General features: G+C 45.0%; 1 protein-coding gene across 5 annotated transcripts in view; it reads left to right on the forward strand.

Moving 5' to 3' along the window:
- Positions 1-1510: 1510 nt before the first annotated feature.
- The window catches only part of ADAMTS3 (ADAM metallopeptidase with thrombospondin type 1 motif 3), a 321081-nt gene continuing 300613 nt past the window's right edge, over positions 1511-21978 (forward strand). For 3 of the 5 annotated variants that reach the window (XM_062198709.1, XM_062198710.1, XM_062198711.1), the window contains exons 1-2: positions 1511-1750; positions 2964-2991. In XM_062198709.1, coding sequence (XP_062054693.1) covers positions 1682-1750; positions 2964-2991 — 97 coding nt within the window. In that variant the 5' untranslated portion in view covers positions 1511-1681. Of the gene's footprint in view, positions 1751-2963; positions 2992-21978 lie in introns of those variants that run through there. The other 2 variants (XM_062198712.1, XM_062198713.1) reach the window with 2 other exon arrangements.

Here is a 21978-nt window from a genome sequence, read left to right on the forward strand (position 1 = left end):
TCAGCAAATCATTCTGGGCTAGCAAGTCAATGACAGGTTACAAAACCGGTACAGACTTCAGTGGAAGGAAAAAAGTCATCTACAGATACTTCAGTGCTGGGGTCTACTTCCAGTGCCACCTAATAACTGATTAACCTAATTCCATACAGTATTATTAGGTGGGGCCATTTAGTTATGCGGTTTCTCATGTGTGCATGTAAACGCCCCGAACATAGGATTGGGGAAGACCTAGCAGACAGCACACCACCGCATACCCAGTCTTGCCAAGTGTTTGTTAGATGCACGCACCTCTCTAGGAATAAACAATGAATCAAAGTTACAGGAAACTCTCCCAGAGCATGCTTTTTTTTTCTTTTTAAGAGACCAGCCTCTCTGATTTATTGAAGCATCTCATAGCGAAACAGGAGTTTCTCTGCCTTTAATTTCAGGCAGGCCGCCGCAGGGCCGTCTCCAGGTGAAGATAATACTGAAACGTGTGCCGGTCTCCTCCCGGGAGGTGGAGGCGGAGGTCGGGAGTCCCCGCCGGCCCGGGAAGCGCCCGCTGCTGTCCACCCCCGGGAGTGGCCTGGGCTGGGACTGCAGCCAGCCCTCAGGTTGGAGCCATCTCCACGCAGGCGGCTCCGGGCCACCGTGGGCAGAACGCCTCTGATAACTTAATCTCGCTGTGAGCCCGAGCCGCGAGGCCTGTGGACTCCGGTGATACACGCTGGCATCCGGTGAGCCCAGGCAGCGACGCGGTCTCTCTCCCCGCTCCACCAGACCGGGCAAGCAAAAAAAAAAAAAAAAAAAAGGAGCTGAAAGAAACGGGGGCGCCCCCCGGGCCCGGGACGTGGGAGGCGGCCGGTGTCTGGAGCCTCTCCCGCCGGGAGGGCAGGGGAGGCTGCCGGAGGGGACTCCCACCGGCCGCGGGCCCGCCCCCTCCCCATAATGAACTCCACGCGCGTCCCGCCAGCCCCTCCCCTGCCCTCGCCGGGGGCCAGCAGAGGCTGCGGGGATGCCGGCTCCGGGCCGGGCCCCGCGGGCCCCCGACGGCTCCCGACGCTGCCGCGGGCGCGGGGGGCGCGGGCCCGGCCCGTGTGACGTGGGCGCCGCGGCGGGAGGGGCCGCCGGGGGGGGGGGGGCGCGGGGCCGCCTTATGAGCGCCCGGCGGGGCGCGGGCCGCGAGCAGACGGCCGCGCGGCGAGCCCCGGAGCCGGCGAGCGGCGCCCTCCTCCCTCCGCCTCCGCCCGCCGCCGCCCCGCGCTCCTCCCGCCCCCCTCTGCGTGCGCGGCGGAGGCGCCCTCTCGCCGCCTCTTTCTCCCGCTCGCTCGGCGCTCTCGCCAACGCTCGCCTCAGCCGCCGCGCGCTCCGGGGCGCCCGGCCACTCTCGGCGCTCCGCTCGGGCCCCCACGGCGCTCCAGCCTCCTCGGCGGCGCGGGGCGCGGGCCGCGGCAGCCCCGCTCCTGCCGCTCTCCGGGTGCAGCCCGTGCCGGCGCGCGCCGCACCTTCCCCGGCTGCACGCGCGGGCGGCGAGGACGGGGGGCCGGTCTCAGAGCTCACGTTGCCTTCTCACTGAAGCAAAGCACAGAAGAACATTTTGTTTTTATTCTGCCTTTTTTTTTTTCCTTTTGAACTTATTTTGGGGAGGGGTTTGCTCTGGGCATCGCTCTGCCCAGCAGTTGCAAAGGGCACTCGACTCGTGATGGTTCTCCTGTCACTCTGGTTGATAGTAGCCGCTCTGGTAGAGGTTAGGACTTCGGCTGATGGACAAGTAAGTGGAAAATAACAACAATCAGAGACTCAAACCCAACCTTTCCCTGGAAAAGTTCCTCCCCTCTCCCCGCTGCTCTGCCCCCTCCTCCCCCACCCTCCCCTGTTATCTTCCGCGGCAGGAAGGGTGGTGGTTTTTTTTGGGGGGGGGGGTGTGGGGGTCGACTTGCACGGGAGGCTGTGACCCCCGCCCCCAGTCCGGGGCCCGGGCTGGTCCCACCTGGGGCCGCAGCCACTCCGCACCCTCGGGGCCCGCGTCCAGGCGTCCGCTTTCCGGGGAGGGGGGCGGGCTGGGCGCGGGAGCGAAGTTGTGGGCTCCCAGGGCGCCGGTGGCGGCAGCCCGAGCCCGGCTCGCGGGGCTGTCTCGGGCAGCGGGACACGGGGGCTGCAGGAAGTCCTTGGGCCGGACAGCGATCCAGCAGACACGTGTCCTGGGAGGACCGGGCTGCAGTTTGACAGTTGGGGCGGGGGGCCGGGGACGCTTCCTGCCCGGCGCTTTCCTGGGCAGCGGCTGCCGGCGCCGGCCGCCACCCTCCCCTCCCCTCCTCGCCTCTCCTCCCCTCTCCCGCTAGGGGCACAGCTCCTCCCCCTGTTTAAAGCCGAGCGGAGTGCGGCCGTGTTCCTTTAGGGCCCTGCCCCCACCGTCGGGAGCCCCAAGGTGCAGCCCGATGCTCGCGGAGGCTGGGCCGGGCGAGCCGCTGGCTGGGCTGCAGGTCTCAGCAGCGCGGGGCCGCGGGGGCAGAGTCACCCAGTGAGTTAGGGGAGCTGCTCTGGTCCCCGCTGCAAAGTAGGGAATTTTGTAGCTGACCGGGGACCTGCGAGCCTGTGGTGGTGAATCTGGGCCCCTCCGAGGCTCCTTCCCGCCCCGTTTAAACTTCACAGACTTTTTCTCTAATCTCGACCCAGTACTGAACCCTGCAGGGTCAGTATTTATTTATTAATTTTTGCTGGCTTTGTAAATACTAAATTAAAACGAAAACTGGAAAAACAGCCGTCTTCCCTAACATAGTTGCTGAATCGGCGCTCTCTGCTAGCACAGGAGCCCTGCGCAGACCTAGGTGCAGCCTGTAGGCATCTGTCGCAGTCTCCACCGGCTCCTGATTAGCCAGCTCCTGGAAAGCATTCGTGGGGGAAATGAGACGCACAGAGGAGATAAGATGAAACCCAGTAACTGTGTCTTTTTCTTACTCTCCCTCTCCCCCGCCCCCTTCCAGGCTGGTAATGAAGAAATGGTGCAAATAGGTAAGCCTCATTCTCAGATGTCACTCTTATCATAGTTCGAAAGTAGGGGCCGCAGTCAGGGAAGTGAAATACCGTTTCTGACATTTTTCCCATTAGTGGGTAAAAAACATGTATATATATAATAATTTGTAGTCCAGGAACATTTCCACTCCTCTCTTCCTCTTCCTGGATGAGGGTTGCACTTCGCTGGGGCTAAGTTATAGTGATGTGAAAGTTCCCTGCAGTCGGACTTTGGAAGCATCAAGTTGGTACTGCCTTTGCGCAAGCCAGTGGTATGTACTGGGAGGGTGACAGCGAGACTGGGAGAAGGCTCGGACGTGAATAAACTCAAGGCAGCCGCTTCTGCAGCCTTAGGAGGAGCGCATCTGATTTGAACAGAAAGCAAGTTGTAAAATGCTACAGAGAGGGAAAATGGAGTACAAAGCATGGAAAGTTTTCCTGCTTCGATGATTTCTCCAATTCCATCTTCCTGAAAATAATTCTCTGCTAATGTGTAAGGAACCGTTCAGGCCATTTGCAAATAGCACTTACAACCTCAATGTTACCATGTAATGGGGACTATACTCCCATTGTATGGGTGAGTAGACTGAGGTTCAAGAGGTGTAAGGGATGTGTAACAGAGCATTCCTAAGTCCATGGCCTTTCTTGAACCAGTTTATAAGAATATATTCAGAATGCAGAGACTGCAAATCAGGTGGCAAGAAGCCAGGCTACATTCAGAGTCTTTTATGCACAGTTTAGAGTCTTTTATGCACACTTTACTTGGGTGACTTTAAAGTATAATTTTTTTGGTCAAGTGTTAGTCTTGGTAAGTTCCGTATTTGCTAAGTAAAGTCTTGTAGGAGAAGAGTTTTCATTACTACCGCTGCAAACATTTGTTCACTGAATGCCAAGCTGAGCAGTGGCTAATGGCTTTCGGTGCATGATGTCTCCTGATATCCACAGTCACTGTGTCAGGTAGGGAAACCATCATGCCTGTCTGCCAGAGGAGGAGAATGAAGCTTGAGAGGTGGTACAGCTACTTGCTGTAGTAGAGATTGGTGCCTGTTTACTGATGGGGGTGGGATGGGCAGATCCAGGCCCAGAGGTTGCTACTGATGGCTCCTTGACTTAGAATGGACTTACATCCTGATAAACCCACTGTGAGTTGAAACTGTTGTAAGTAAGATATATTTACTTACTGAACATCATAGCTTGGCAGCATAGTAGACTTTAGCATTTTGGGGGTGTGGGTGGTTTCCCCTCCTCATTGGGAGCTGTAGCTGCTGCTAGGCATCGCAACAGTGTATTGCACCACGTATCACGAGCCTAGGAGATCAAAACTCAAAATGTGAACCAAGGTTTCTACTGAAGTCATACGGCTTTCACACCATTGTGAAGTAAGAAAAACTGTGTGTACATCGCATATTGTACACCAACATATGTCAGAATGCTCCTGCCTACTGAGGGCCTAACTTTGGTTGGTCTCATCTGTGAGTGTAGACTTTCATGGCAAGAGCAGGGAGAGGAGAGTTAGATGCACTAAAAATGCAGTGTCAGTGATGGAAGAGATATTTGTCATTTGCAGTTGATAGTATTTGGCCATCAATCTAAATCTTTTTCAAAAAGGATTTGATTCTTTTTTTTTTTTTAAAAGATTTATTCATTTATTTGAAAGAGTTACACAGAGAAGGAGAGGCAGAGAGCGAGCGAGCGAGAGGTCTTCTATCCACTGGTTCATTCCCTAATTGGCTGTAATGGCTGGAGCTGCACTGCCGATCCAAAGCCAGGAACAACTTCTGGGTCTCCCAAGTGGGTGCAGGGGCCCAAGGACTTGGGCCATTTTGTACTGCTTTCCCAGGCCATAGCAGAGAGCTGGATTGGAAGTGGAGTAGCCGGGACTCAAACCGGCACCCACATGGGATGCCAGCACCCCAGACAGTGGCTTTACCTGCTATGCCGCAGTGCCGGCCCCAAGGATTTGATTTAAAAAAAAAAAAAAAAATCAATCCCCAAAAAGGTTAAAAAAAAAAAAAAGGACTCTTATTCTTAATTACTTAAATATGTTATTACTTAAACATCTCATCTTTTAAATATGAATGTTTTAAGCTTGTACCAAAGTAATATTCACAAAATGTAATATATGTTGCTGTGATAACATTTTCAAGTAGAATTAGAATGCTCTCATATAAGAGACCTGGTATTGAGCTTCATTCCTGTCCTTTTGTTAATGTAAATTACTTTTGTAGACGCCCCCTCCCCCCTTTTGCAGGGAATAAAAGAGTACAGGTGTGCTTAAATTTGGAGGGAGGCAGACAAGTCAGTTTGGAAAAGAGAAGGACAAGGCATTGTTGGAGATGTATTTGTCCCCATAATCTTCTGTTATAGGAGTTGTCACTTTATTATTTTTATTTAACTATTTTCAAGTTGAACGAAGGGGCAAAAAGTAGATAGACTTCGGCTCACAGGTTTTGTGATAGTTGTCACTTGACTTTGGGTTGTAGTCACTTGTGTAATTCTGAAGAGGAATTTATACATATTTAAGAAAATCTTTTGGAGGTTTGATAAAATGCACTCTTATACATATAGTTGCCCCATCCCCCAGTAATTGATTTAAAAGTGGTTTTCTCTAACTGCCTAGAGGTGCTGTTTGATCAATAATGCATTAGGGAGAGACTAGTAAGATTTGTAGGTTTTATTTATTTATTTTTTTATTGCTTACACAATTGGCCAGAGTTCCATGGCTGTGACTAATTTACAAATAGTTTAATTTCTCAGGAAGAGATAACTATGTTAGAGATAAACCTAAATTGTTTGGAAGCTGAATTATAAAGAGGACTGGGTGTTGAACCATAATATACATGCAGGGTAATGCACATAAATGGATGCCTTGCTGATTCTTCACAAAGCAGTTGCTCTGTGTAAATGGCTTCTGGATCAGTGCATAGGCTGTTAGAAGCATCCCTACCCATTTCGTGCCACACTCTCCCCTCATGAGCTGTCACCATTCTCCTGATTTCTAATAGGTTAATTTTGCCAGTTCTCTGCACTTTTGATAAATAGAACCACAGCCTCTATATATGTCTACCAAAACTTGTGTATTTATCTATCTATGTGTATTTACTGTGTGGCTTGGGAAACACATTTAAAACTAACCTGATACATTTCAACCCTTTAGAACAGACAGACTTTTATTTAGGAAGGGAGATGGCAGTTTGTGATAGGGGTAGCATAGAATATGTATGAAGTCATCACCTGTGCAGGGTCTCACATGGGATATTGCTGCTTTCCTCTTTCTGGCCAGTGCAAAAATGCCCCTCGTGGTTTGTGGACAAGTATGATTCACCCTAGAGAAAATGGGTAACTAGGTTTTGAACCCTGACCTAGTTCTGTGCTTGTCTGTCAAGCAGAGAGGAACTTTCTCTCTACTGGTCTACTTTCCTACCTGCCTACCCCCTTACATATATTCACACTTGCACATTTTTGAGTGTGTTTATTTATACATGTGTAAGTATGTTTCATGAGATCATTAATGTATTTCTGAGGCATATCAGGAAGCTCTTTCATTCCTGACTCAGATTATGGCCTTGGTGGGATGCCAAGGGTAATTATGGGCGGCTGGCTGGCTGGCCGAACTGGGTAAGAAGATTGGCTCCGTGAGACATGTGGCTTAGGACATAATCCGAATCCTGTAGAAATTGGAAAACCTGAAAAAGAATTCTGAGTCCCTTTGTTTCATAAATTACTACTTGGAGATTACCTAGGCTATCATTTGAGGACAAATCACAGTGATTTTCAGCTGTCTTCCCCCTTGTGTTGGGACTGAGGCATGTTTATCCTTTTCTGCCCTAAGTTTCTGTTTCCCAGTTGCAATTTCCATTACATTTCACTCTTAAAAATGTGAAGTTGCTAATCTTGTCCACTCAGATATCTAGTTTACTGAGATACTTTCTCATCATTATCAGGTAGTGTTTGGTTTTCAAGGTTTACGGTGCATCACATACCTAGTTTTGGGATATGGTAAGCATTGCCACTGGTGTAGACCTCTGAGGGCAAAGACTTGGGCTCCATCACTGCTGTATCCCAGTACATAAAACAGTAATTGGTAGTTTTTTTTTTTTTTTAAGGTTTATTTATTTATTTGAAAGGCAGGGTTACAGAGGGAAAAGGACAGGGAGAGGAACAGGGAGAGAGATTGATCTTCGATTCCCCAGTTCATTTTCCAAATGACTGCAATGGCATGGGTTGAGCCCACATGACTCCATCATAATGGTTAATGTTAAATGCTCAAACTTCTTAGGTTAGATGTTATTAAGTGCAGTGTGTTGTCTGTCACCAGAAATGTATTGCTGTTGTCTAGCTGAAATATTTCTTCCTAATTCTTTCACTTCTTTCTCTTCTCACTGTACCGAATATTTTTATAATATTGCTTAGAAATGTCAGGAAATCCTCAAGGTTGCCTCTGCTTGCCAGAGGATGATCTTTAAGCATTCTTTGCTTGTGAGTAGCCAACCTAGGTTACCTTGGAAATTCCAAGGGACAATTCCTAATTGCCTGGTAAAATCCTGAGTGGTTGTAATATGAAGAGATTGGTTGTATTAGTTGGGCTAGATGGACTTAGAGTATTGGCTTAGATGGAACTTGAATGCTTCTCCAAAGAGGGGTGCTGTTACTAGAATCTTGGGAATCCTCCCTGGTGTTCCTGTAATAAGATCAGCTTTTATTCCTACTCCATACCATTACTCTAAATAGTGGAGTTACTCTTTTAACTAATCAGTTTTTTTCTAATTAGGGGCCAGTGCTGTGGTGCAGCAAGTTAAAGCCCTGGTCCGGAGCACTGGAATCCCATATGGGCAATTATAAATGTTTTATGGATTACCGCTGTATTCTACAATTTTTTTGTATTCTCTGGATTTTTGACAATCACTCCAGATTCTAAACTGCTGTTATAGCTTAGTGTATATTCCTTGAACTTTTTTGCTTTATTTGAGTATAAGTTTTTTATATTATTTCAAACTTCCTGTGGACATCATTTTAATCCCATCACGCTAATATATCCTGATTTATGCAATCTCTTTCTTAAGAGTATCATTTTCTCACTATAGTGAATGTTGCCACAGTGTTTTCTGTAGATCACTGACTGCATTTCACATGACTGCTTTAGGAGCAAGACCTGGAATTTGGTTATTGAGTAAAGACAAATTAACAAGATGTGTTTTCACAAATGGCTTTTGCAATCATCTGTACTAACTAAACTCCTCTAGCAGTATAGGAAAATGTTGAGTTTTATAAATTTAAATTTTTAATTTTGGCTTCATTCTTGATATTTGAATGTAATTTTAGTATGGTTGTATGATCTGGATAATGCAACAAATTCATTGTTTTTCTGGTTATCAGATAAGTATTCAAAAGTGTGAACAATCATATTCAGGTGTTTTGATAATCTTCTTAATACTGTAAAGATACATCCTTCATAGGATAGAACTGACAGCTGCGTATTCTTTAAAATGGATGGTGAAATGTTGGAAGTTTTCTATCATAATGAACCTCTGTTCTCACATGTAATTCATCTATCCTAATTCTCCAAGTAAGCTTGCTTGGCTTTGCTGACTCAAGGAAAATCCCTAGGAGAGATTTTGTGGTAAAATGTCGGACTATTGTTTATAAAAATGATTGCCACAAAACCAGCAGGATGAGTCTGTGGATTTTAGGTCAAATTCTGACTATATGAAATAGTATTTCTCATTCTTAAAGTGAATGATGAAACAAAAATAGTTTTTAGGAAATGTGTACAAACTAAATACATACATTCTCAAGTATTGTGGTCTTAGACATTAAGTCACATTTCCTATAATTATTTGTTCATGCTTAGTAAATATTTTTATTTGAGTTTATTTAAAAATTTTATTTATTTACTTAAGGCAGAGTGACAGGGAGAGGGAAACATACACGCAAACACAGAGGGAGAACATGGACGTGCAGGTTTACTCCCCAAATGCCTACAACAGCTGGAGCTGGGCCAGGCAGAAGCCAGGAGCCAAGAACTCCATTTGGATCTCCCATGTGGGTGGCAGGAACTCAAGCACTTGAACCTTCATCTGCTGCCTTCCAAGGGGTTGGATTAGCAGGAAGCTGGATGGGAAGCAGAGATAGGACTTGATGCCGTGCACTTGGATATGAGATGGAGACATCTAAGTGAGCCCTTAACATGCTCTGCTGTCACACCCACCCTGGTAAATATATTTTATGTGCATATACACAAATAAAAATAGTAATTTAAATCATTATTCATAGGAGCTAGTTCTCCTTCCTTCATGTATAAAGCATCTTTTTTTTTTTTTTGCATGTAAATCCCATGGCTTAATCTAAACTCTAAACTATGTGTGCAGTAGAGCACCTGATAATGTTCATCATCTCTCCTCCATCACATAGCACTAGCACAGACTGCCGACTAGTGTGGTTTAACATCCTTACTCGCTTTCTACCTGGTGACCTTAAACCTCTCAAAGTGTCGCTTTCTTACATAAAACGTAGGCAAAATGCTGCTCTTACCTCATAGAGTTGCGATGCTTACATGAGGATTCAGAAAATGTGGACAGTTGGCAAGCAAGCTATAATACTAGCTGTTATTCTGTCTGCTAAACTTGTACTTTGTTAAAAAAAAAATGCAACTTTACTCAAAGAGAGGCACTTCATTCTTATCCAACTTTTTAGATAGGCATGCTGTCATGCTTGCCATGTTGTATCTCCAGGAACCTTGATTTACTGTGCCATGGGTACTGTGCCATGCCAGCTGAAAAGGCAAGAACAGTCACACATGTACAATGGTGGCACAACTGAGAGCGCTTTCCAGGCCATTGGATGGGAAGTGGTAACTGTTAAAGGCATGGGTATGTAAATTATCCAGCCCTCCAGCTCACCATGTGTCAGTTCTTTGAGAGTTCTGTTTTCATGTATTCTCTTCATATTGATGTTTCAGTGTCTTTTTGCTGATATTTGGAGTATTGCAGTTGGGGGAGAATAAATGAGTAAAGAATAGTGCAGTTGGATTTGGATTTGCACCAACTATATTTTGTGCATACCAGGCATATTTTTTTCACTTCCTTTCATCTTATTTGTTGAAATTATCTTCTTTCCATTTCACTGAGAGAAAAGGCCTGTATAAGTCAAAAGACTTTTGAATGTGAATGATAGACACCCAGTTCACACAGATTAAAGAAAACAAAATTGATAAGGGAATCAGATGTACTTGGTTCTAGAGTTCAAGTAATGTTAGGGGTCATGCGCCATCCTCCCTTTCCTCTTCCGTCCTCCTTGTTTGTTTTCACTTTTCCCTGTGTTAGCAGTGTTTCTCAGGATGACACTGGTGACCACTCCAGGCAGGGTGTGGCAAAGACTGTTGCCAGCATCTCTAGGCTGTCATTTTACTTTTCATCCCACTAGACTGAACACCCTTCTTTTTTGGACGGTTCCAGTAAGTAAGGCTTTTATTGGCTACTTGACTTACGTCATAATCTTGTCCTTGAACCATTCACCATGGTCTGGGGATGTGGTGTTCTCATTGGCCTGGACTAAGACATTTTACCCCTGACTTACAGGGCCTATGAGTAGAGTGGGGGATGGCTAACCTGGAGGAAAATAGGGGAACGGTTGAAGGAGGGATAGATGCTGGGGAGTCACACATGTACAATGGTGGCACAACTGAGAGCACTTTCCAGGCCATTGGATGGGAAGTGGTAACTGTTAAAGGCAGAACAATGGCCCCTCAGGGATGTTCATGTCTGAATGCTTGGAACCCATGCCCATGTTATGATATGTGGGAAAGGGGGATTATATTTGTAGAAAGAGTTAAGGTTGCTATTCAAATGATCTTTGAGTAAAAATAGAGGATCCTGGATTCTGTGGATGGGAGTCCTTATAAGTGGAAGAGGTAATCAAAGGAGAACCTTCTAGAGAGATGGCAGGATTGAAAGCACTCAGTCTGATGTTCTGGCTTTGAAAATGGAAGAAGAGGATGGCAAGACAGACAGTGCCAGTGGCCTCTAGCAGCTGAAAAGGCAAGAACAGAGGGAATCTCCATAGCATGCTTCAGAAGGAAGCCCTGCCAACACCGTGAGTTTTGCCTGGCATGACCTGTTGCAGACACTTGACCTCCAGAATTGTGGGATAATTCATTTGTGATGTTTCAAGTCACTAGGTTTGTGGTGCTTTGCTAGAGCGGCATAGGAAGCTCATGTAGTGGCCAGATAGACCGCCCCCGTTTCTCATACATCTGTTAGACCATGAGCTGGACTGCTTTGTATTTAGGAAGTATAATTATCACAAGTTTCCATGAAAATCTTTAAAAATGCTATCTACGTTTCTTAGCTACCTTATTTTCCTTAGTCTTTGCCCCTGGGAACAAATGCTAATTTTCATGGCTTTACATTCTAGACTTAATCTTTCAATGTGATATCCATCAAAGAATTCTAAGAGGCTTGAGAAATACTAATTTGTAGAATGTAAAATGTAGCTCCTAAGTCTGTAAAATTTCCAGTGATAAGAAGTATAAGTAGAACTGCTTGTTTTTTATGTTTTAAAAATAATTATTTTATTTATTTGAAAGGCAGAGAGAGAGAGGGAGGGAGAGGGAGAGTGTGAGCTTAAATCTGTTGATTCACTCCCCAGTTGAGAAATGGCTGCAATGGTTGGGACTGGGCCATGCTGAAACCAGGAGTCTACCATGGCATCGGGGCTTCCCACATGATAGCAGGGGCCCAAGCACTTGAGCCATCTTCTGCTGCTTTCCCACACACATTGGCAGAGAGCTGGACCAGAAGCAGAGCTGTCAGGACTTGAACTGGTGCTCTGATGTGGGGTGCTGTGGTTGCCGTCAGAGGCTTAATCCCTTGCACCGGAGTGCCAGCCCTGGAAGTGCTTGTTTACAAACCAAGATTGGGCTGGCATTGTGGTTTAGCAGGTAAAGCCGCCACCTGCAACGCTGGCATCCTATGTGGGAATAGGTTTCAGTCCTGGCTGTTCCCCTTCCCATCTAGCTCCTAGCTAGTGGCCTGGGAGAAGCAGCAGAAAATGGGCCAAGTGTTTAGGCTCTTGCACTCATGTGGGAGACCTGGAAGAAGTTCATGACTCCTGGCTTTGGCCTGGCCCAGCAATGGCTGTTGTGGCTATCTGGGGAGTGAACTAGCGGATGGAAGATCTCTCTCTCTCTCTCTCTCTCTCTCTCTCTCTCTCTCTCTCTCTCTGTAACTCTGACGTTGAGATAAATAAATCTTTAAAAAAATAAACTTTATTTGTTATGTTCTATTGATATTTCATCATTTTAAGATGTGGCAGACAAAGAAAACTCTTGGGTATTTTTCTCGAAAGCATGCTTTTTCTTTTCTTGAAAGATCTTTTACCTGATTTCATGTTCTGGAAGACCAAAGAATGTGCTGTTTTTTCCTAAGTGACTTTCCTGAACATAAACATTGTGCAATTGAACAAACATTTGTTAAAAAGACAGATTTTAAAAAATGAGAAGAATTTTTAAGTTCTCAACTCTTTCATTTTTGATTAGGAATTTTTAAAAGTCCCAGTATCTTTTTTTTTTGTTTTCCCAAAAAGCTTCATGAAAGATGTTTAACTATGAAAATGGATTTTCAATAAAACATGCACGCACACAGACAAACACAAACCACAAAGTCTGTGCCTTGTGATAAGAGCCTAGAGGGGATGAAGAGGGAAAACAAGGGCTTGTCTGGATTCAGAATTTCAGTGTATCACAATTAATTTTTAATTGCTTTTGAGAGAAGATGTGTTCCCTTCTCTGTGAGTGTTTATAGCCTCGCTAAGTCCTTTGGCATTTGGTGTCCTCTTTAATGTCCACTCTTCCCCCTTCTTGGAGCAGCTGGCTCCTGTCATTTCTGATGAAAGTCATACTCTTACCCTCAGCTCAGGATTTAGAAATGTTATTGTTGGAGCTGCTGCTTTGGCCGATCTTGAAAATGCTTCTTTGATTTCTTTCTTGAGGCCAGATTATTGCATCCTAAGAGTTTATACCTGATAAAGGAAATTGCCTATGTGGACTGCTTTTTGGTAGTAAAATAATCAGCCAATTCTTGGGAGAGAATCTCATCTTCTAGGTTGGGTCATGGAGCATGCCTTGTTATAAACATACTAGATGTGAGGCCCTTGGTGGATACTGAATTTAAGGTCCTTCTAACCACATCAAATACCAGGCTCGGGTAGGAGCATAGGGAGAGAGGGCTAAGGGGTGCTGGGACACGGAAGGATTCTGAAACCAACTTTTCTTCTGTAGCTCTAGTTACAGATGAAGATGGTGATGATGATAATATTGGCTCCTTTTTTTTTTTTTTAAAGATTTATTTTATTATTTGAAAGAGTTATAGAGAAAGAGACAGAGAGAGAAAGGGAAGTCCTCAGTCCGTTGGTTCACTCCCCAAATGGTCAAAACAGCTGGAGCTGAGCTGATCTGAAGCCAGGAGCCAGGAGCTTCTTCTGGGTCCCCCACATGGGTGCAGGGGTCCAAGGACTTGGGCCATCCTCTGCTGCTTTCCCAGGTGCATTAGCAGGGAGCTGGATCGGAAGTGGAGCAGCTGGGACTTGAGCTGGTGCCCGTATGGGATGCCAGCACTGCAGGCTGGGCTTTAACCTGTTGCTTCACACTGCTGGCCCCAATTGGTTTGTTTTTCATTTACTGAAAGGTTACTGGATAGACCAGCTTCTTCATATACCTTGCCTCCCTGGTTCCGCATTTTTAGCTCTGTCTTATAGACAACTTCTCTAAGCCTCAATTTTCACTGATTTTCTTCCAGGGTGCCAAAGAGCTTATCAGCCTAGAACCACAGTTCAAATGTAGGGCTTTCTGACTCTACACCTCATGCTCAACCACCACATGTAACTCCTTTGCTTGGGAACCGTAACTGCATTGCATCAGTCACAAGTATTCCAGTATTTGGGTAGTGCCTGGGGGTAATTTTGGTGATAATTAGACCACCCCCAAAGTGCTGTGATATATAGAGTTATCCTGCAGGCACTGGAGGACCTGGCAGTGTTGACCGCACTACTAAAGACTTTTGATCTCTAACAGTTCTATAGTGTGATCTTTGTAATATGCTGAGTTCATCTAGCCTCCTCTAGAGATATTTGTGTGTATCTTTCTGTGTGTACTTAGGAGGAAACCAAGGTGCTCATTCTCTGCTGAATGTGTGAAGGGTTAAGGTGACCCCAAATCGTGGGCCCGTCATGCTGTGAGTTTTGATCAGCCCCCACACATAGAACTACCCCCCATGGAGCCTCACTTCTGGAAAGAGCCTGCATCTCTATTCTCATATTCATCTTTCTCTCTCTTTTGCTCTCCCCCTCTTGCTCTCTGTCTCATCCGCTTTTTCTTTCCTAGCAGAGGTACACTGATGATATTTAAATACAGTCAAGACACTACAGCTCTGCTCCAGAGAGCTTAAAAATCTCTGGAAGATAAGATCTAAGCATAAACCATTTCTCCTAGAGAACTTTTTGAAGCTTTTATACAGACAGTTCACAATCAGTGTCAAATGACTTGACAGTGAGAGCTGTGGGAGCTCAGACCAAGAAGTCTGTATTGTGTAGACAAGTCACTGGGAAGTTTTCTTGGAAAAGATGAGGCTTGAGGTAGGCCTTCGAGACTCTACTGGCTGGATTTGCACACATGGAGAGAAAGCAGTGGCTCTTTACCCTGGAGATATCGCCAAGTAGAGCTGTAAAGGCAAGTCTGACAAAACGGGGTCTAGTGAGTGTCTTGGAAACTTTCAGTAGGCTACTGTGGAGATGATACAGAAATTAGGACAGAGTATAGAGGGTCTCAAGTGCCCAGCTTAGGTTGCTTCACCTCTGATTTTTTTTTTTCTTGTGAAATGAGAGGTTCTGATTAGCAAATCTCAAGCCTAATGTGAAAAAAAGAGGGAGAGTTTTTGAATGTATTTTATTATGAAGGCAATGATGAACCATTGAAACTATTGAAACAGAGTATTATAAATTGCTAGAATTTATTGAGTACAGCCCCTCCCCCCCCCCCGCCACTATGGGGTTATATCCCAGTGAATTGCTCATAAATTGAAATTATCTTAAATGGAAGGTGCATCGACTACAGCTCACCTAAGAAGCATTTCAACTCAGCAGTATAGGTCACTGTAGAGTGTCACTTGTGATGGCGGAGCTGCCTGGGAGCTGCACTCACTGCCACTGTGCAGAGCTACTTACTGCATGCCACTAACCTGGGAAGAGATAGAAGTTCAAAATACAGAGTATGGTTTCTATTGAATGTGTAGCACTTTCACGTCATTGTGAAGTCAAAAGACTCTAAATCAGACCATCACAGGTTGAGGACCTTCTGTGCTTCAGTTGTTTGCCAGGTAGTGTTGTCAGTGCTTTGAAGTGGTCCAATCATTTGATTTTTGTTACTCGTGAAGTAAATACTGTTACCTTCTCCAAGTTACAGATAAGAACTGACATTGACATAGAAAGCCTGAAGTGACCCAAGTGACTAAGATATAAGTTGTGAAACCTAGGCATTTTAAATCTGGGGATTTAAAATAATGTTCTTGGAAGTTATTTAGATAGTGTTTTGCTTTCATTTATACAGTATTTGATATTGAGAAATTCTGTGTGAGGAGTTTGGACTTGGCAGTCCCAGCTTTTCAGTGTGAAGTGATAAAAATTGTTGAAAGAGGAGGGGTTAGCTTGAGAGAAACTGCTAAGGAAAAATCAGTAGGACTTGAAGGTATCCCATGGGAGAAATGTTGAAATGAAGTCTCTTTCTAGACTGATTGGGAGGAATCATGAACAGCAACACTGAATCCAGGCAGATGAGAGAGAGAAGTTCTTCTCTGCAAGAAACTAGCACATTCAGGTTTTGATTTGAAGGAATGTTCTTAAACATATTTTTTATTTTTTATTTATTTATTTTTTTGATAGAGTGGACAGTGAGAGGGAGAGAGAGAGAAAGGTCTTCCTTTACTGTTTGTTCACCCCCCAATATCCGCTGCGGCCAGCGCACTGTGGCCGGCGCACCGCGCTGATCCGGAGGCAGGAGCCAGGTGCTTCTCCTGGTCTCCCATGTGGGTGCAGGGTCCAAGCACTCGGGCCATTTTCCACTGCACTCCCAGGCCACAGCAGAGAGCTGGTCTGGAAGAGGGGCAACCGGGACAGAATCCGGCGCCCCGACCGGGACTAGAACCCAGTGTGCCGGCGCTGCAGGCGGAGGATTAGCCTATTGAGCTGTGGCACTGACCAGAAATTCTTTCAATTTTTGTTTGTCCTGGAAGGTCTTTATTTCACCTTCATTTTTGAATGAGAGCTTTGCTAGATTAAGTATTCTGGGATGGAAGGTTTTTTTAAAATTTTTATTTATTTATTTATTTTTCCCCTTTTATAGCTTGGACCATATTTCTCTTTTCTCTCCAGTTCTGTAGGGTTTCTGTTAAGGAATCTGCTGTCTGATGACTTTTCCTTTAAAGGTGATATGGCATTTCACTCTTGCAAACTGTAGGGTATTCTCTATATGTTTTACTTTTGAAGGTTTGACTAAATGTGTCACAGTGAGGATCTTTTCTAATTAAGCCTATTTGGGGTTCAATGCACTTCCTCCATTTGAATGGCCATATCTTTCTCCAAATTGGAGAAATTTTCTCTTTTATTTCACTGAACAGTTTTTCTAAGCCATTTCTTTTTCCCCATAGCTTCAGGAATTCCTAAGACTTGTTATATTTGGTCTGTTGATGTTCTCTCATAGATCTTTTTTAAAAAATATTTTATTTATTTCAGAGGTAGAGTTAAAGACAGTGACAGGGAGAGACAGAAAAGTCTTCCATATGCTGGTTCACTCTCCAAATGGCTGAAACGGCTGGAGCTGGACTGATCCAAAGCCAGGAACCAGGAGCTTCTTCTTGGTCTCCCAGGTGGATACAGGGGCCTAAGTGCTTAGGCCATCTTCTACCGCTTTCCCAGGCCATAGCAGAGAGCTGGATTGGAAGAGGAGCATCTGGGACTAGAACCAGCACCCATATAGGATGCTGGCCCCCTCTCTCATAGATTCTTTTTTTTTTTTTTAAGATTTATTTATTTATTTGAAAGAGTTACACAGAGAGAGGAGAGGCAGAGAGAGAGAAAGGTCTTCTATCTGATGGCTTACTCCCCAGCTGGCCACAATGGCCAGAGCTGTGCCAATTCCAAGCTGGGAACCAGGAGCTTCTTCCAGCGGGTGCAGTGTCTCATAGATTCTTAACATTGTTTTGGTTTTTCTAGTTTATTCCCTCCTTTTTTCCTGATAGATATTTCAAAGAACCTGTCTTCTAGATAGAGCATTCTTTCTTCTGCCTCACTAAGTCTATTGTTATTTTCCACTGTATTTTTTAATTTGACCTATTGAATGCTTCCTATTAATTTTTCTTCATCATCTCCATCTCTTTGCTTAATTTTTGTCCATGTCAGGTACTGCCTTCCTAATTTCATTGGATTATTTCTTTATGTTTGTGAATAACCTTATAACTATTCTTTTGAATTGTTTCAGGTATTTCATCAGTCTTCCCCTCTTCATAGTCCAGTATTAATGAGATACTGTGTTCTCTTTGATCAGATTTATTGCCTTCCTTGTTATTATTATTTTTTTTTGGTGGTTCTTTGTTGATGTTTGTACCTCTGGGGAAGTCTTGTTAGTATTGCCTCTGGAGAATTTCTTTCCCTTTCCCTTCCTTTCTCTCTGTTTCCGTCTCTGTCTCTGACTCTCTGTATCTCTCTCTTCGGTTGAAAACTTTATTCCCTGGAAATGTGCTTCTAGAGCTTGATAGAGTGTCTAAGAATTACTCTTTAGTTCTGGAGATGTATGCTGCGTGGGGCCAGGGAGTTCTCGCCACCATTTGTGGGTGGTGCAAGTGTCCAGAGTGACATCCAGGTTGGGCCTGGTGGAGCACCTCTTGCTGAAATCAGTGAGGGGAGGGGATGTTGGACCTGGAAAGTATGTTCACAGTCCCGGCCCTTTGTGTGCCAGGGAGAGCCAACTGATTCACAGCCTAGAGTGAGCTCACAGCCACTGCACCCCACACACTCCAGAACACTGACCCATCCACAGTGTGTCCCTGACCTCTCCACAAGCTATGTCCCCAGAATGCAGGGAGCTCTGAGTCCACAACCTTCTCAGCTCTGTGGCCCATGCTCAGAACTCCCCCAGTCACGGGGTGCAGGGGTTCCACTCTCCTCACTTCGGGCTCCTCTGTTCTAGCCCCAGTGGCCTCCAGTAGCAGTGAAACTATCCACTGTTCCTGACTTAGGACAGAACTCAGCTGTTGCTCCACCTCAGCAGATAGAATTGAGTCTGGCACGAGGGTGGGGAGAGGGAAGGAAGACAATGTGACCTTACTCCATGGAGCAAAGTAGTTGACGAGACCCCCAGCAGCACCCCAGGCCACATTTGAAGTCAGTGGGGACCATGCAATTCTGCCTCAGTGAAAGCTGCCAGCAGTCAACTTCCTCTTGACCTGGGAAGATGGTGCTTTCCAGCCTGAAGCTGGCTGAGTAGAAGCAGGAGCGGCTGGAGGGGGCATGTCTGTCCTCTCTCCTCACTGCTTCATGCAACCTCTGTTCTGTTCTGGCTGTTCTGCATTGAAAATTTCTATTACTTCTCTGGGGGACATGGCCCTTCCTTTGTTTTTCTGGTCTCTTTCTGTGTCTGAGGTCAATGTAACTTCTCACTATTCAGCCATCTTGCATTTCAGTGTGACCTTTTTTCTTTTTATTTACTTTTACTGAGGTGTTTTTTATTTGCATGCTACCAAAGAGTCCGAATGCTCAGAAATGATTAAAACACGAAGTTAAATGTCTTTAAGTATAGATTGAATATCTTTTATCTGAACTGCTTGGGGCCAAAAATACTTTGGAAGAAATTTGAATATTTGAATATAAGTACATATGCAAATATTCAAAAAATATATATATATATATATATAGTGATTTATCTTGGGGATGAGTTCCAAGTCCAAACATCAATATTATTAATGTGTCATATATACTTTAATACACATAGTCTGAGGATAATTTTATACAGTATTTTTAGTGCATTTTCATTTTGATTGGAACCTATCACAGGAGATCAGGTATGAAAGTTTCCAGTTGTGGTATCATGGTGGTGCTCAAAAACTTTCAAATTTTGGAGCATCTCCGAGTTTGGATTTTCAGATTACGAGTGCTCAACCTGTGTAGGGAAACACAGAACATTGCTTTCTGAAGTCTTTTAAGGTTACATGTAGTAATTGCATGTGTCTGTGCAGATTTATATGTACCACACATACATATAGGAATGTGATTATTTTACATAGCACACAGAAGAAGGCTTTATATTAAAATCCAGATTGAGGATATTTAGATAGGAGCTACTCTTTGACAAGAACATTTTTTGTGTTATCATGAGCCTGCTGGTAGAGATGTGGCAGCACTTATTTGTATGGGGAGATCCTGTATGAAAATATTTCTCTCTTGCCTGCCTGTGTTCTGAACATGTTGAGAAATGGAGAAAGCAATTTTGTAGGTAAAAATAAAATATCTTTTACAAAAGAGGTTGGCTTGGAGCTTGAAGCTCTCACACAGATAGGTAAGTGATATCAGCCTTGGTGTGGGAGAAGCCTCATTGATCCAGCACAGGACTGCCCCTGGGGAAGTGAAAGGGGACATGTATAAGTAAACCCCAGAAAGTTCTTGGAAAAATGAGATTAAAAAATAAGTTTATCTTGGTGCAAATAATGTTGAAATCCGCGCATGTGTAAGAGGGATCCTCAAAATGTCCACGGAAAATGGGTATCATGAAGAAACTTTGTATGGGCCGGTGCCGTGGCTCTCTAGGCTAATCCTCCGCCTTCGGCGCCGGCATAGTCCCGGTTGGGGCACCGGATGCTGTCCTGGTTGCCCCTCTTCCAGGCCAGCTCTCTGCTGTGGCCCAGGAGTGCAGTGGAGGATGGCCCAGGTCCTTAGGCCCTGCACCCCATGGGAGACCAGGAGAAGCACCTGGCTCCTGCCTTCAGATCAGCGTGGTGCGGTGGCCGCAGCGCGCTGCCCGCAGCGGCCATCGGAGGGTGAACCAACGGCAAAGGAAGACCTTTCTCTCTGTTTCTTTCTCTCTCTAATTTTCCACTCTGCCTGTCAAAAAAAAAAAAAAAAGAAACTTTGTATGGATTTCAACACTTTTGTGCACCAAAATAAATTGATCTTTTAATTCTACTTCCCCATGAAATTTTTAAAATTCCCTCATGCTCGTTCGTTGTCTGGCTCATTTCCGGGAAGAAGGAGAGGAGGGGAGCTGCAGAGCTTTGCAAGCCTCTTATGCTTTCCAGACCTTCAGCTACATAAATCATTTTCTCTAGGGAATGGTGAGTTAAGGGGTAGACAGAGGTGTGGAGTCTTCTGAAAAAATCCTTTCCTCACAGAGCAGGAGCAAGCTAAAGGCACTGCACCCCTAACTGAAGGAAAGAGAATTTCATCCACTGGAGATGCCTGAATCGTATGAAAGAGGCAAGGATTAGATGATTTTTCAAGAGCCTTTGTAAGTTTTGACCTGTGTAATTTGAGTGTAATTTGAATAACCAGAAGGATGGCAGAGTGAAGGCCAATTTCCTGCCTCCTGCTCCTAAGGATGAGGGGCTCTGGGTCTGCTTTCTGGGAGGTCTGCTTTAATGATTGGATCCATTTCTTGTTCTTGATAGCTTCACTTGTGAGACCTGGGTACTGTGAAATGTTTGATTTCCTGGGCAGTAGGAGGGAGGTAAATATTTACCAGTTTTGCAAACAAAATTCTGGCTTCAGAGGCACATGATAGTAGTGTGTGTGGTGTGCTGTCAGTGATGGCTTGGTGGTAATATTATCATTTAGGGAGAAGAGGATGTATGCTAGTTTCAGATACCCCTTGAGGCTAAAACTGCTCTTATTCTTTTACTTTCTCAGTCATTGATATTTATTCAGTGACTTCAGGTTCTGTTTTATGTAGAAGGGACTGTAATGAAGAGAAGAGAAAAAAATCTCAGCTCTCATGAAGTTTCTACTCTAGCATGAAAAACCAATATAGAAGTAAATGCACACATAAATGGAGACAGGATTTGTGGAGAAGGGTAAAACATGGAAAGAGGATGATTTGTTGTCCGTGATCAGAAAGGAGCTCACTAGGAGGGTTATATTTGAGCAAAGATCTGGAGGAATCAAGGGAGTGAGCCATGTAGATGATGGAGAAAGAAGCTTTGGCGGAGAAAGTAGGAAATGCAGAACTCTTGAGATGTTAGAATTCCCAGCTTTGAGCTGCCAAGACCTTGGGAATCATTTTACGTGAGTGGGATGGGTTGGAGGGTGGGTGACATGATATGGCCCTTGGATTGTGCTGGCCCTGGTTTGAGGATAACCTGCAATGGATAAGAGCGGAAGCAAGGAGAATGGTTAGGAAGTGCATTGAAAACTGTGGTGGGGCTTAGACGAGGACGGAAGCAGGTAGGGTGGTGAGGAGTCAGAGACTGGGTGTCTTTTGAAGGTAGAATAAACAGACTTTGGTAAAAGATTGCGTTTATGGTGTGTGGAGAGCTCAAGGTGATTGAGCCAAGTTTTTGGTCTGGGTGTCTGGAAGGATAGAGTTGCCAGTTACTGAGGTGTGAAAGGAAGAACAGATTTGGGAGTAGGGAGATCGAGAGTTCACTTTTGGAAGTGTTGAGATGCCCAGTGAATATCCACTAAGAGAGGATCCATAGGCAATGGGATTTCTAAGAGAAGAGCTCTCAGATAAAACCTTGGGTAGAGGTATACGGCTAGGAAAGCATCGTCACTGGACACAATGATCTCATGAGGCTCCAGGGAGGATGGATGCAGAGGGGAGGAGTTCATGGGCCAGGTACTGTGCAGCTTTCATGTTTACAGGCTGTGCAAACAAAGGGACTTGAGGGTGGGATATGAGAAAGTGAGACCACTGTGTCAAGGGGAGAGCTAGAAGAGAATGATGTCTTAGAAGCT

This window comes from Lepus europaeus, chromosome 8 (genome assembly GCF_033115175.1).
Source record: "Lepus europaeus isolate LE1 chromosome 8, mLepTim1.pri, whole genome shotgun sequence".
Classification (NCBI taxonomy): domain Eukaryota; kingdom Metazoa; phylum Chordata; class Mammalia; order Lagomorpha; family Leporidae; genus Lepus; species Lepus europaeus.